Source organism: Nicotiana attenuata, chromosome 8 (assembly GCF_001879085.1).
Source record: "Nicotiana attenuata strain UT chromosome 8, NIATTr2, whole genome shotgun sequence".
In the NCBI taxonomy this organism is placed as follows: domain Eukaryota; kingdom Viridiplantae; phylum Streptophyta; class Magnoliopsida; order Solanales; family Solanaceae; genus Nicotiana; species Nicotiana attenuata.
Window position 1 is genome coordinate 43,089,234 of NC_031996.1, and position 15,401 is coordinate 43,104,634.

Here is a 15,401-nt window from a genome sequence, read left to right on the forward strand (position 1 = left end):
CACCCCCACACACACACACACACAACTTTGTGTTTTCTCAGTTTAGAAGTCAGTTTTATGGTAATGTTAGTAAATTTTCTCGGTTCTTTTATGAAATCTTGATATCAGTGTGGATAGTTATCCCAAGCGGCTGTTGTACTGATAAGGAAGTAAAGGCTCGTTTGGTATGAGGGATAAGGAATAATTAATCCCGGGATTAAATTTGAGATGAGTTTATCTCATGTTTAGTTGGGATAAAATCGTGGTATAACTAATCCTGGGATTAGTTATCCCGGGATTGTAGTATTTTTTTTATCCCTATAGGAGGGTGGGATAACTAATCCCAGGATAATTAATCATGGGATAACTTGTTTCTCAACCAAACGACCCCTAAGGAGGAGGTTAAAGAAGCATTTGTGTTCTAAAATAAAGATTAAATCTTGAATATCTGTAAATAAAACTAATATGAAGTCCTCCTTTTGTGCAATCAGATTTTATTAGGTTTCCTTGTTTGCTTCCATTGAGTATTTTCGACTGTCAAGAGCCAATGAGTTTCCTGTGTCATGAACCTTAGTGGATGTGAAGCTACTGTTCTCTTGGCTTGAGATGATTATATGAAACTTCCTTTTAGAAGAAAAGTATCTTCTGTATCCTGGAAATTGCTCGAAATTCTAACTTCTTTATGCTACAGGAAACTTCTGGTGCTGCCGCAAGCACATAATGGCGTCCAAGTATCATGCACCAAGCAACAGAACACGACGACCGATCTCTATATTGATTGTAATTGGCCTTTGCTGTTTCTTTTATCTTATAGGAGTTTGGCAGAAGAGTGGGTCCGGTAAGGGAGATAAATTAGCACTAGCAGTGACCGAGCAAACTGCTGACTGCAATATCTTTCCACCATCCACTCTGGATTTTGAATCACACCATAATTATGTGGAAATGATTGAATCTTCAGAATCAAAAACTAAAGTATACAAGTCATGTGATGCTAAATACACTGACTATACTCCCTGCCAAGAACAAGACCGTGCTATGACGTTCCCACGGGAAAATATGATATATAGAGAAAGGCATTGCCCTCCAGACGATGAAAAGCTTCGTTGTTTGATTCTAGCACCCAAGGGATACACAACTCCATTTCCGTGGCCGAAAAGCCGTGATTATGCCTACTATGCTAATGTTCCTTACAAACACTTGACAGTTGAGAAGGCGGTCCAGAACTGGGTACAGTTTCAGGGAAACGTTTTCAAATTTCCAGGAGGAGGTACAATGTTTCCTAAAGGAGCAGATGCATATATTGATGAACTTGCATCTGTGATTCCAATTAAAAGTGGCATGATTAGAACTGCTCTTGACACTGGTTGTGGGGTACGTTTTCTCTTCCTTTTTTCCTCCTTTCCCTTAAAGTTTTAGTAGTAATTCCATTAAGAAAGCTATGTCCATGATGCTAAGTATCTTTGGTGGTTATCTTTTATATAGCAAAAGAGGAGAATTACCTGATTCATGTTAAACAAGTTCTTGTCGATGAGCAAAACTGCATAACTAAGACCACTGTGTTCTTTAACGGTAACACATATTTTAAAACCTCTATAAACATATTGATACTTGACTAGTTCATGTTTACTTGTGACAGTGCTATTTATAGTGGTTATGCTATTGAAAGCTTAAATGGGATATTAATCACTGCGGTCATTGAATTGACTATCAAAATACTTCCCATTTACCTGTGAGACTACCTTTTTCCTTGAAAGTTGCTTGGAACGATACTATTCCAATTGATTTAATACAGTGAAGCTTTGAAAATTTGGAGTCTACTGTAACTCAACAGGTAATAAAATAAGTAGTGTGTCGCTGTCCTTCACCATCTTTGGTAAACCTTGGAAAATCTTGGTTTCAGGGTTTAAAAATTCATAATTAATAAATAGTCAGTCTCACTTGGAAAAGGCAACATTATGGAAAAGGAGTATATACATGTTCTTCTCATGCTGTTGTTGAGTCTTTCCCTGTTTTTACGTAATCACATTCTCCAGGAAAAGGGTTTCTCTCTGAATTAATGCTTGTAATTGTCCATCAACTATCATGCTTTTTTGAAGTATCGATAATAGACTACTTATTGCGTTCACATCATATGATAGGTTGCAAGCTGGGGTGCTTACTTGCTGAAGAGAAATATTCTGGCGATGTCATTTGCACCTAAGGACAATCATGAAGCACAAGTGCAATTTGCATTGGAGCGAGGTGTACCTGCTGTTATTGGAGTGTTTGGTTCCATACACCTTCCATACCCATCAAGAGCATTTGACATGTCTCATTGTTCTCGCTGTCTCATTCCCTGGGCATCAAATGGTAATATGCGCAAGATATAGTTTAAAAAGCTTACTGAATTTTCTGATATAGGCCTTCTTTTTATCTTCTTTATCTATCTTATTAGATAGGCTTAAGATCTGTGGAACCTTTTGGAAACATAAAATAGTAAACAGTACTTATCAAAAAAGGAAAAATTGGAAACAAGGTATACGTGTTGATGACTCTGAAAATATGCGGTCATCGCCATAGGGCAGATAAGCCTTTGTCCGCCAATTCTAAAGTATCATCATCTTCGTGTATATTTGATGCAACTGTTTATTTATTAAAAAGAAAAGCATTTTGCCTTCTAAGCTTTTAAAAAGAGAAGTTTTGATGTTTCTGCGAAGTTTTGGACTGTATTATTTGGTGTAATATATTTCATTCTTTACACAAATGATGTCAAAGTCTTTGGATGTGAGTTTGTAACATCTGCATCTTCTTGATGCCTTTTGTTAATAATATTCACTTTACTTCATCAAAAAAATGTCTTTGGATGTGAGTCACGCTTAAAATTGGAGGACATTTTATGTTGGTAACTAGTATTGATAAATTTGTGGTTCCTATATGCTGTAGATAAAATGTGGAAATTGTTATATCTTAGAATGCATGAATTATTGGATTATTAGTTCCAATTTGTAAGTGTTTAGAGAGGAATAAACACATAAATGTTACACTGACAGGTACTTGCAAGATTCAATCTAAGACCTGAACCTGCTTTGCTACATAAATGATAAATGTAAAGGTGGAATTAACCATTTACGAGGATTGCCATTGACAACTATCGTAAAAGAGTTAGTGACAGAGATTTGAATTTTGAAATTAGCCTATAGCATAGCAGACACCATCCAAACTGTAAAATCCTCTGTGTAAGAGGAAAGATCCTTGTTGGAATCACGTATGAATAAAAATGGGTGCTGTATGTTAATAATTCTAATTAGTGATTGTGACTTTAGCTTATCCTGAGAAAATTAAAATTGCCAGCGATGACTTTAACTTTCAATGGTGAATTTTCTGGCTTGCTAATAATTGGCTTGTATGTGCAGAGGGTATGTACATGATGGAAGTCGATCGAGTTTTGAGACCTGGTGGATACTGGATACTCTCTGGTCCTCCACTTAATTGGAAGATCTATCACAAAGTCTGGAACAGGACAATTGCGGATGTGAAAGCTGAGCAAAAGAGGATTGAAGATTTTGCTGAGCTTCTTTGCTGGGAGAAGAAATATGAAAAAGGTGATGTAGCTATATGGAGGAAAAGAATAAATGGAAAATCATGCAGCAGAAGGAAATCTGCCAACATATGTCAAACAAAGGATACTGATAATGTCTGGTGAGTAAATATAGCCCTACTTGTCAAATTACTTTTATTTATACTCCAGAGACCCTCTTCACACCATAAATACTGAATGCTAGATTGGTCCCATTATGTAAGTACTAATTTGTGTTTATCTTTCTACTTTGTATAAAATGGTGATTCAGGTATAAAAAAATGGATGCATGCATAACCCCCTACCCTGACGTCCAGAGTTCTGATGAAGTAGCTGGAGGGGAATTGAAGAAGTTTCCAGCTAGGCTTTTTGCAGTTCCGCCACGTGTAGCCAATGAAATGGTTCCTGGGGTGACAATTGAGTCTTATCAAGAGGATAATAAGCTTTGGAAGAAACACGTCGCTTCTTACAAGAGGATTGTTAGCCTACTCGGCACCACAAGATACCACAACATAATGGACATGAATGCCGGACTTGGAGGATTTGCTGCAGCACTAGACTCTCCTAAACTGTGGGTGATGAATGTTGTGCCAACTATTGCTGAAAACACTCTTGGTGTCGTATATGAGAGGGGGTTGATTGGCATATACCATGATTGGTACGTATCTCTAATGGTTTCTTATCAACTTATTTTTTCCAAATGGTAATGAATTTTGCTAAACTTAGGTGGGCATTCAGCCTATCCGCCTACCCCAATTATCAAGAACTCGAAATACATTCTTCATTTTGATTCACTGAAAACCTATAGCATCTAGGATTCAAATGAAACATTCACAATCTACTGTTACTTGCATGTTTGAAAGGATATCCTTTGTCAAGTGTCATTCTTCTGTTACTGTTTACACTGGGAATAGTCGAGAATATTGCTTCTGAAACTTGGATTAATTTCGATTTTCTTCTCCTTTCAGGTGTGAAGGCTTCTCTACCTACCCGAGGACATATGATCTCCTTCATGCTAATCGCTTGTTCACTCTGTACCAGGACAAGTAAGCATTCTTCAACTCTTCTTTAAAGAAATGGATCTATGTTCTGATTCCTATATATTTGAGGGGGATCAATAGCTATCTATCTATGAAAATCGGATATATATTACGTAGAAGAGATCAAAATTCTGAAAGCTATATGATTGTAAACAGGTGTGAGTTTGAAGATATTCTTCTAGAAATGGACCGTGTTTTGCGTCCTGAAGGGTTGGTCATTCTTCGAGATGGAGTTGAAGTATTGAACAAGGTTAGGAAAATTGCTGCAGGACTGCGATGGGAAACTAAATTAATAGATCATGAAGATGGACCCTTGGTACCTGAGAAAATATTTGTTGCTGTCAAACAATATCATGTTGAAGGTGATGATGACCAGAACACACAAAACGATGAATGAGTCGCGCCAATGTTTTAGTATATGGATAAACCTGTCAATTTTAAAGTGGAAGGTAAGATTTCCAGACAGAAACATGAAGGGTTTTTTCTCAAAGATGGCAATACAGCAATAGTGCAAGTTCTCATGTAGAGCAATTTTAGCTATTTTTTTTTTCCTTTGATGTGTGATTTTGGAGATGTGGTGAAAAGCAAAGATCCCTTTCTCCAAATAATGAAGCAAAGCAAGATATCAGTAGTGATATCTTTGTTTTAGAGCTTCTTGTTTAGTTGTTTCCTGTAGCTACAAAATTGAATACTGCAACATTTGTAACCTTATTTTTATCTTGGCAATTTAATTTATTTAAACTCTTAGTCAAAGGGCCATCAAAATTTAGACAAAAAAGATATATGGCCATTCCTTTTGGCATTTCTAGTGTATTTTGTTAGAAAATGTTCTGCCGACCAATAAACCCTCATTAACAATGCTTGTTTCCCAGATTTAACCCTAAAAAAAACAGAAGTTCATATGGATTATTGAGCTTTCCTATCTTGTACACTATAAATCTATTAAGTATTCTTGTCAATTCTACTCTGTCACCCCTACTGGTCTCGTTTTTAGTCCTTTTATAAAAGAAGTTTGTCACGAATAGAATTGTGATTAAAGTGAGTGTCTATCTTTTAGAGAGTTTTACTTTGTGGCTAAGTCATTTTCTCTCTATAAATAGAGTGGTCTTACCCCATTATAAATCATCTCAAAATTCAATAAGAATTACTCTTTCTTTCTCTGCAATATTGTTCTTCTACTTTTATTGTTTTATTACACGTTATTAGCACGAGACTCTACTGTCTCAAGAAGCTCTTTGAGAAGATTAAGACCATGTGAAGCAAATATGGATATCTCTCAAAGCAAACTTGGATCAAAGTTCAATTGTAAATTAGTTGATAAATGTACGACACATACAATATTCAAAGAAAAGAAATATTTCTCTCATTTAACTATGTGTAAGGCAGATGTTACTACAATTTCTGGTAGTAGTAATTTAATTGAAGGCTCTGGAAGAGCTACTATAACTCTGACTAAGGGAACAATACTTATCATAGAGAATGCAATGTTCTCCTCCAAGTCCAAGAGGAACTTGTTGAGTTTTAAAGATATCTGCCGAAATGGATATCATATTGAGACAATAGATGAGAATCTCATCATTACCAAGAATGTCTGGGTAATTGAGAAATTCCTATCTTTATCTTGTGGCATGTATTGGACAAGAATGTGACGACCTGACCCGTCGTCTCATGTATTACCGTTCCGTTTTCCCCATTTATTGCTTCTTCATGTTTCATTATCTGCATTTGGTAAGTTAGAGTCGAATCGGTTTGGTTTTGGTAGAAAATGAGACATTTAGTCTCTTTAAGGAAGGCTTGTAACGGAAAAGTCAACCGGATGTTGACTATTGAGTTAGAGGGATCGGATATGAATTCCGATGATTTGGTTAGCTTCGGGGGATGATTTGTGACTTAGGAGTGTAATCAAAAGTGATTTTGGAGGTCCGGAGTAGAATTAGGCTTGAATTGGCGAAGTTAGTATTTTGGCGAATTTCGGTTGATAGGTGAGATTTTGATCCGAGGGTCGGAATGGAATTCCGAGAGTTGCAGTAGCTCCGTCAGGTGATTTGGGATGTGGGTGCAAAATTTCAGGTCATTCGGAGGTGATTTGGTTGGATTTTTGATCGAATGCGTATTTCGGAAGTTTTTGAAAAACTTAGGCTTGAATTCGATGAGAAATGATGGTTTTAGTGTTGTTTGAGGTGTTTTTATGATTGGAACAAGTTTGAATGACGTGATAGGATGTGTTGGTGCTTTTGGTTGAGGTCCCGGGGGCCTCGGGGGGATTTCGGATGCCTAACGGGAAGTTTTGAACTTAAAGAGATTGCAGAATTTTGCTGCTTCTGGTATTTTCGCTTCTGCGGAAATGGGACCGCAGAAGCGGAACCGCAGAAGCGATTCAAGAACCGCAGAAGCGACAGTAGTCGCAGGTGCGAAGATGCCAACTGCATCTGCGGAGTCGCAGATGCGACATAAGGACCGCATATGCGGAATTTTGGACTTTAACGAGATTTCCGCAGGAGCGGAAAAAGACCGCAGATGCGGTAGACGCAGAAGCGGAAAAGGACCGCAGGTGCGGAAACAACTGATCAGAAGTAGGTTTTTAATCCCTTCGCGAAATTTTACAGAACACATATTTTAACTTCGGACTTGGGGTGTTCTTGAGCGATTTTGAAGAGGAAATTCAAGGACTTCGATCAGGTAAGCATTCTCGGACTTAGAACACAATTTTTTCATGCAAATACATGAAATTACACTGAAAACTCAAGGAATTAAGGTCAAAAATGGTGGTTTAGGGCTTGAAACCTAAGAGAACAAAAATGGGAATTTGAGGGGTCATTTGGACTCCGATTTTGGTGTTCTTTATATGCATGGACTCGTGGCGAGATAAGGAATCCGGTGATGTGAATTTTATAATTTTCGAGAAGTGGGCCCGGGGCTCGAGTTTTGCCAACTTCGTGATTTTCGATGTTTTTTTTCCGAGTCTTTTCGATTGGGTTATATTCCCTTAGCATATTGTGACGTATTCGTTGTGGTTTTGGTCAGATTTGACGCGCGAAGAGGTGAATTCGAAAGGCAAGGGCATAGCAAGCTAGGACCTTGGCCGGCTTGAGGTTAGTAATAAATGTAAATGCTGTGTTGAGGGTTGGAAACCCCGAATTTGCATAACGTAGTGCTATGTGAGGTGACTTGCACGCCGGATGACGGGCGTGGGGTAGAGCACCGTCAGGGATTGCGACTTGGTCCGTCCCGCTTAATAAAATCGATACCTATTTGATTGTAGATTTGTAATATCCTTATAAAAATGGATTAATTGTAATAATTGGGCTTCGTGCCAACTACTCGAATCCTTCAAGGATTATTTTAATGGTTTCTTACCATCTTTATAAATATTAAACTCAGTCCTGGTATTTAATACTGTGTTTGAAATCTCAGCCATTTTCTTAAATTAGAAATTAAGTTAATATTTTTAAATGAAGTTTGGGTTGAATATTTTTATACTATTGTGTGATTTTTGGACTGAGTATGGGATCGGGCTGCACGCCGCAGCAGTATTATAATGATATTGATATGAGGCCAAGGGCCTGTTTGATGCCACGAGATGGCTTATTATTGCGCTGGGCCGTAAGGGGCCCCTCCCGGAGTCTGCACACCCCCAGTGAGCGCCGTCGACGTTAAATAAATGGAGCGGGCTGCACGGCCGCAGCGGGGTACTGGAGGTACCGGTTCATGTGTTGCATTGCATATTTATTGTTATTTATTTCTTCATCTGTTGTGATGTTTATTCTAACTGTATTGTTGATTAATGGTATTTTTAGCTTTACTTTGTGTTTATTTAGGATTTCTTATCCTCAGACCTTATTTATATTTATTACTTTCTGAGTTGGAAGTACTCACAATACTCCCTGCACCTTGTGTGCAGATCCAGGTACACCAAAGGGTGAGTGAGGGCTTGTTAGCTGAGCAGCAATTATCTGGGAGTGTCGAGGTAGCTGCATGGCGTTCGCAGCCTTGATCTCTCCCTTCTATCTTTTATTATTTTATTCGTATTGTTTTCCTAGTCGGACTTGTAATAGGTGAATAATCTGCTTCTAGAGGCTCATGTTCGTGATACCAGATTCTGTGGGCTATTTAGTATTTTATTTTGGGTTTTTTGAATGTTAGAGATTATATCAGAATTTCGCACTAAATTGGTATTATAGTAGTGAACATTTATTTATTTATTTAGATTATTTGGCTAAGGTTGCGTAAATGGTCGGGCTTGCTTAGCAATGTGTTGGGCGCCATCACGACCGGGGTTTGGGCCGCGACAAAGAATTAGTGCAATTGAGACACATTCTATTGTAAACCAAAAGGTTACCGATTCCAATACTTTTGTATTTTGGCATGATCGATTGGGACACCCTGGATCAATTATGATGAGACTGATTATGGAAAACTCAAATGGGCATCCATTAAAGAATTTAAAGATTCTTTTAAATAATAAATTTTCTTGCACTTCTTGTTATCAAGGCAAGTTAATTATTAGACCATCACCAACAAAGGTTGGGATTGAGTCCCCTGCTTTTTTTGGAATGTATACAAGGGGACATTTGTGGACCTATTCACCCATCTAGTGGGTCGTTTAGATATTTTATGATCTTAATAGATGCATCTTCTAGATGTTCTCATGTGTGCCTATTGTCATCTCGCAACCTGGCGTTTGCAAAATTAATGGCACAAATAATTCGATTACGGGCGCAACTTCCCCAAAATCCAATTAAGTCTATTAGACTTGATAATGCTGCTGAGTTTTCATTCCAAGCATTTAATGATTATTGCTTATCAATTGGGATAAAAGTGGAATATCCTGCAGCTCATGTTCACACTCAAAATGGCCTTGCAGAGTCTTTAATTAAACGCCTGCAATTGATTGCAAGACCGTTACTCATGAAAATGAGGTTGCCCACTTCTGTTCAGGGTCAGGCCATTTTGCATGCAGCAATGCTATTTCGTCTCAGACCGACAAATTATCATAAATATTTCCCGTTACAATTAGTTTTGGGTCCTGAACCTAATATATCCCATTTAAGAATTTTTGGATGCGCAGTATATGTGCCTGTAGCACCGCCATATCGCACTAAAATGGGCTCCAAAGAAGGTTAGGAATATATGTTGGGTTTGAATCACCCTCCATTATTCGCTAACTCGAAACATTAACGGGGGATTTGTTCACTGCATGATTTGCAGACTGTCGATTCGATGAGACACTTTTCCCAAAATTAGGGAGAGAAATTGGTGAAACCAAACGGGAAATTTTGTGGAAAAATCCATCATTATCTCATCTTGATCCATGTACCTCTATTTGTGAAAAAGAGGTGCAAAAGATTATTCATTTGCAGAAAATAGCAAATCAATTGCCAGATGCATTTATGGATCTGAAAAGGATAACAAAATCATATATCCCTGCAGAGAATGTTCCAATCCGTATTGATGTCCCTGTTGGACAATCTTCTAGTGTCATAGCTAATGAGTCAAAAGCACGCCTAAAACGTGGCAGACCATTAGGTTCTAAGGATCGAAATCCTAGAAAAAGGAAAACAAATGATCAAGATGACACTACGAAAGAGTCTCATGAAGAAATTCACGATTTAACCAATCCTGAGATTCATGAGGAAATCACTGAGCCTGAGGCTCAAGAAAATAAGGAACTATCAGTAAATCAAATCGATATTGAGACAAATTTGAATCGCTTGGATATAGTGGTGGATTATGTCTTTGCATATAATGTTGCATCTAGCATTATGCAAGATAGTGAGGATCTTGAACCTCAATATGTTGGAGAATGTCGACAAAGACGTGATTGGCCAAAATGGCAAGAAGCAATCCAATCAGAGTTGAATTCACTTGCAAAACGCGCAATTTTTGGGCCTGTAGTCCAAACACCTAATGGTGTTAAGCCCGTTGGCTATAAATGGGTCTTTGTACGCAAGAAGAATGAGAAAAATGAGGTACAAAGATATAAGGCACGCCTTATTGCACAAGGATTTTCATAAAGGCCTGGTGTCGATTATGAAGAGACATATTCACCCGTTATAGATGCTATAACGTTCGTTATCTCATTGGTTTTGCTGTCCATGAAAAGCTTGACATGCATTTAATGGGTGTGGTTACCGCCTACCTTTATGGCTCGCTTGATAATGGATATACATGAAAATTTCCGAGGGATTTAAAATGCCTAACACACATAATTCAAAGTACCGAGAAATATTTTCAATCAAATTGCAAAGATCTTTGTATGATCTAAAGCAATCAGGACGAATGTGGTATAATCGTCTTAGTGAGTATTTATTAAAGGAGGGTTATATAAATGTGCCATTTGTCCATGTATTTTTATAAAGAAAACAACATAAGAATTTGTTGTACTTGCCGTATATGTTGATGACATAAACCTTATTGGAACTCCTATAGAACTCCAAAAGGCAATTGATTATTTAAAGAAGGAATTCGAGATGAAAGATCTCGGAAAGACAAAATTATGTCTCGGTTTGCAAATTGAGTATATGGCAAACAGAATTTTTGTTCATCAATCTGCCTACATAGAAAAGGTATTAAAACGGTTTTACATGGATAGAGCACATCCATTAAGTACTCCGATGGTTGTTCGATCACTTGATGTGAATAAAGATCCATTCCGACCTCAGGAAAAGAATGAAGAGCTGCTTGGTCCTGAAGTACCATATCTTAGTGTAATTGGTGCACTAATGTATCTTGCTAATACTACAAGGCCTGACATAACTTTTTCAGTTAATGTCTTAGCAAGATATAGCTCTTCTCCCACAAGGAGAGATTGGAATGGAATCAAACACATATTGCGGTATCTAAAAGGGACTACCAATATGGACTTATTTTATGGCAATAATTGCAGTCCCGATCTTGTTGGTTATGCTGATACTGGGTATTTATCTGACCCACACAAGGCTTGATCTCAAACAGGTTATGTGTTTACCTGTGGAGGCACTGCCATATCTTGGTGATCGACTAAGCAATCCATTGGGGCTACTTCATCTAATCATGCTGAGTTAATTGCTATTCATGAAGCAAGTCGAGAATGTGTGTGGTTGAGGTCTATAATAAATCTTATTCGAGACAAATGTGGTTTGAAATGTGACAAACTACCCACGATTTTGTATGAAGACAATGCAGCATGCATAGCCCAATTGAAGGGAGGATTCATAAAAGGAGATAGGACAAAGCACATTTCACCAAAGTTATTTTTCACACATGATCTTCAAAAGAATGGTGATATTAATGTGCAACAAATTCGTTCAAGTGATATTGGCTGATTTGTTCACAAAATCTCTACCGACGTCAACCTTCAAAAAGCTAGTGCACAAGATTGGGATGCGAAGGCTCAAGGATGTGAAATGATGCTCTCATAAGGGGGGGGGGGGGTGTTTAATACGCGTTGCACTTTTTTTCCCTTACAAGGTTTTGTCCCACTGGATTTTTCTTGCAAGGTTTTTAACGAGGCAACCAAAAGGCGTATTGTTAGATATGTGTACTCTTTTTCCTTTTCTAGAATTTTTTTCCCATTGAGTTTTATTTTAGTTAAGGTTTTAATGAGGCACATTACTTATTGAGTAGACATTCAAGAGGAGTGTTATGAATAGAATTGTAATCAGGTGAATGTCTATCTTTTAGAGAGTTTTACTTTGTAGCTAAGTCATTTTTTCTCCTATAAATAGAGGGGTCTTACCCTATTGTAAATCATCCCAAAATTCAATAAAAATTACTCTCTCTTTCTCTGTAATATTGTTCTTCTACTTCTATTGTTTTATTACAAAGTTATACTTTTCCCTTTTTACTCCATTTGCCTTAGTCAACTAAAAGAGGAACTAGCTTCTCGTAAAAGTGGTTTTGCCTTGTAAAAGTAAACGGGCATCGAAAAAAGTAAAAAAAAAAAAAAAAAAGAGTTGACTTCGAAAAAAAATCCGATTTATAAACAAATAAAAGTAGAACGAAAATGGAATCATTTCGAGAGGCAGAGGGTATTATTGTTGTACAAACAGAATTTGTAAGATAATCTAATCAAAGCTGGCTACAAGCTCAGTTAAAATGAACTTAACTTTCTCCTAGAGATGTAAGTTTTTTAATTGTGATCATGTCATTGAAATTCCTTCACTCTCAACTAGACAGAAATATAGAACGTTTTGGCAAGGGTAACATATACTTCCTTTGGCGGCCTACTCAATACGAAGCTAGATTAATCGAGTCAGTAAACATCAAATACCTGACGACAAAATCGGAAAGAAAATCTTTCCCGTTGAAGAATTTTTATGCGAGAATTTGTGGAGTAAATTCAGCTAGTACATCAATTATCACAGTTCAAAACTATGTGCTATTAAAATCTATGTACATGTAACTACCCAACCAATTCCACCAAAGGCTGTAACAGAAATCAATATCTCATCAATTAAAAGGTTACCTTTTGGAAGACCTAAGTGTTGTACTTTATGCTAAGAATTAATGCTCATATGTTGGCCAGCAAAAAGGTTTCATCCTTTCTACTCTAAGTGGTAGACAACCAGACAACTTTCCCCACCTAAATCTTTATTACTACATTTGCCTATTTTTCAGCTTATGCTATCATTAGAAAAAAATAATATTTCAATTTCACTAGTTACCATAGCCTTATAGCCCATGTGATTAAAACTTTGTTTATAACCCGTTGATGAGGTTTCGAACCCTAAACTTGTTTATATCGTGTAGAAGCGGACCTAGGATTCGAAGGTCGCGACTCAAGGATGCACTTTTGCATGCAACGAAAATCTGTTTTGTATATAGGGTGTCACTAGTAATATATCACTATTTTTAAAAAATATATACATGTATATATGAAATTTTCGTCGAACTTTTCGTATACTGGACCACTCTATCTATAGCATTGGTCAGCCTCTGCTAGTGTGAGTCGGGGCACGTCCATAGTATAGGACGTCTAGCGTGCGATGGGCGCACGAATCACACCCAAAGCACAATGACGTGAATTTGGTATAGTTTAATAATTGTAATTTTCACTCGGCACTATTAGATCATGGGTTCATATCCAACTAATAGCACGGGCTAGCCAGTTTTTAGACTGGTAATTGAAAAATAGCCAACGTTTGCAAAGTCATTGAAAAATTGCCATTATTTTGCTGCAACACGGAAAGTTTCAGCATAATATACTGAAGTTGATGCACCTGTATATGAACTTCCAGCATATTATGTTGGAACTCCAACACGTGGAAATTTCCAGCATAATATACTGAAGATTGGAGCACCTGTGTATGAACTTCCATCATATTATGCTGGGCCGGTATATTATACTGGAACTCCAGTATATTATGCTGGAAGCCCAGTATATTATACTGGAGTTATACTAGAGTTCTAGTATAATATACTGGAATTCCAGTATATTATACTGGAATTCCAGTATATATTTTCCGGATTTTGAATAGTGTTTTCGTTCAGATTTATCTTTATACGAAAAGTGGCTAAATTTCAATTACTTTTGAAACTGTAACTATTTTTCAATAACTACTTGTAAATCTGGCTATTTTTGAATTTCTCCCGCCTACCATAAATTATTTTCATTTGTATTTTCAACCTCAGAGACAACCACCTAAACAAGTTGGAAAGAGAAAACTATTAAAACAGAAATGCTAATATCTCAGTACGACAAGATAATGGTTAGTCTAGGTGATAGTAAAGGATATTGAAAATTAGACCATCAATTTTCATGTCTATGGATTTCTTTCCACTTATAATTAGATTGTACCTACTATTTTTCTGTGTGCTATGACGATGGTTTTATTGAAGTCCTTTTTAAGTCTAGCTCTACCAAGTCTCGAGTGGTTACATTCAATTAAGGTAGCTTATGTTTCATTTCTATGTCGCAATTAATACTATGTTCAATTTTTTAGGCGTTATATGCAAGGGCGGAGCTACAATGTCGGGAGTGGGTTCAGCCGAACCCAGTAACTTTGATCCGAACACAGTATTTGTCTTTAAAAATTTATCTATCTATCTATCTATCTATATATATATATATATACACACACATACACACACACGTGGCTTCCATTGATGACAAAAGATGCGGGAAGCGAGACTTAGATGGTTCGGGCATGTACATAGGAGAAGCCCAGATACTCCAGCAAGGAGGTGTGAGCGACTGGTTGTGGAGGGCACGAGAAGAGGTAGAGGGCGGCCTAAGAAGTATTGGGGAGAGGTGATCAGGCAGGATATGGCGAGACTTCAGATTTCCGAGGACATGACATCGTTTTTGCTTTGCATTTTTCTTCTGCATTTTATGTTTCTATTTTTCCTATGATCTCTGTAGTGAAACTAATATTGTCTCCTTTTTTCTTTTTATTCTCTTGAGTCGAGGGTCTTTCGGAAACAGCCTCTCTACTCCTTCGGGGTGGAGGTAAGGTCTGCGTACACACTACCCTCCCCAGACCCCACTAATGGGAATTTACTGGGTTGTTGTTGTTATATATATAGAACCCAGTAACTTAAAATGATTGAGATTTCGAATTCATAAGCTTAAAATTCCGGTTCCGGCTCTGGTTATATGTGTTTGATATGAAGGAAATTATCTACAGATGATTTTTTTGAAAAAAAAGAGAGTGTTATAAATAGAATTTTATTTATGGTGAATGTCTATATTTGGAGAGATTCTAGGGTTTATTACTTGGTGGCTAAGTCACCATCTCCCTATAAATAGAGGGTTCTATTCCATTGTAATTCATCCCAAAAATCAATAACAATTCTCTCTCCCTACTTTTCTCAGCAATACTATTCTCCTTCTTTTATTGTTTCAT

At 37.3% G+C, this 15,401-nt stretch overlaps 1 protein-coding gene across 1 annotated transcript in view; it reads left to right on the forward strand.

Moving 5' to 3' along the window:
• The window catches only part of LOC109231352 (probable methyltransferase PMT14), a 6,391-nt gene extending 1,069 nt beyond the window's left edge, over positions 1 to 5,322 (forward strand). Inside the window, exons 2-7 of the mRNA XM_019396987.1 lie at positions 671 to 1,350; positions 2,118 to 2,328; positions 3,372 to 3,657; positions 3,807 to 4,193; positions 4,504 to 4,581; positions 4,732 to 5,322. Coding sequence (XP_019252532.1) covers positions 700 to 1,350; positions 2,118 to 2,328; positions 3,372 to 3,657; positions 3,807 to 4,193; positions 4,504 to 4,581; positions 4,732 to 4,972 — 1,854 coding nt within the window. The 5' untranslated portion in view covers positions 671 to 699 and the 3' untranslated portion in view covers positions 4,973 to 5,322. The remainder of the gene's footprint in view (positions 1 to 670; positions 1,351 to 2,117; positions 2,329 to 3,371; positions 3,658 to 3,806; positions 4,194 to 4,503; positions 4,582 to 4,731) is intronic.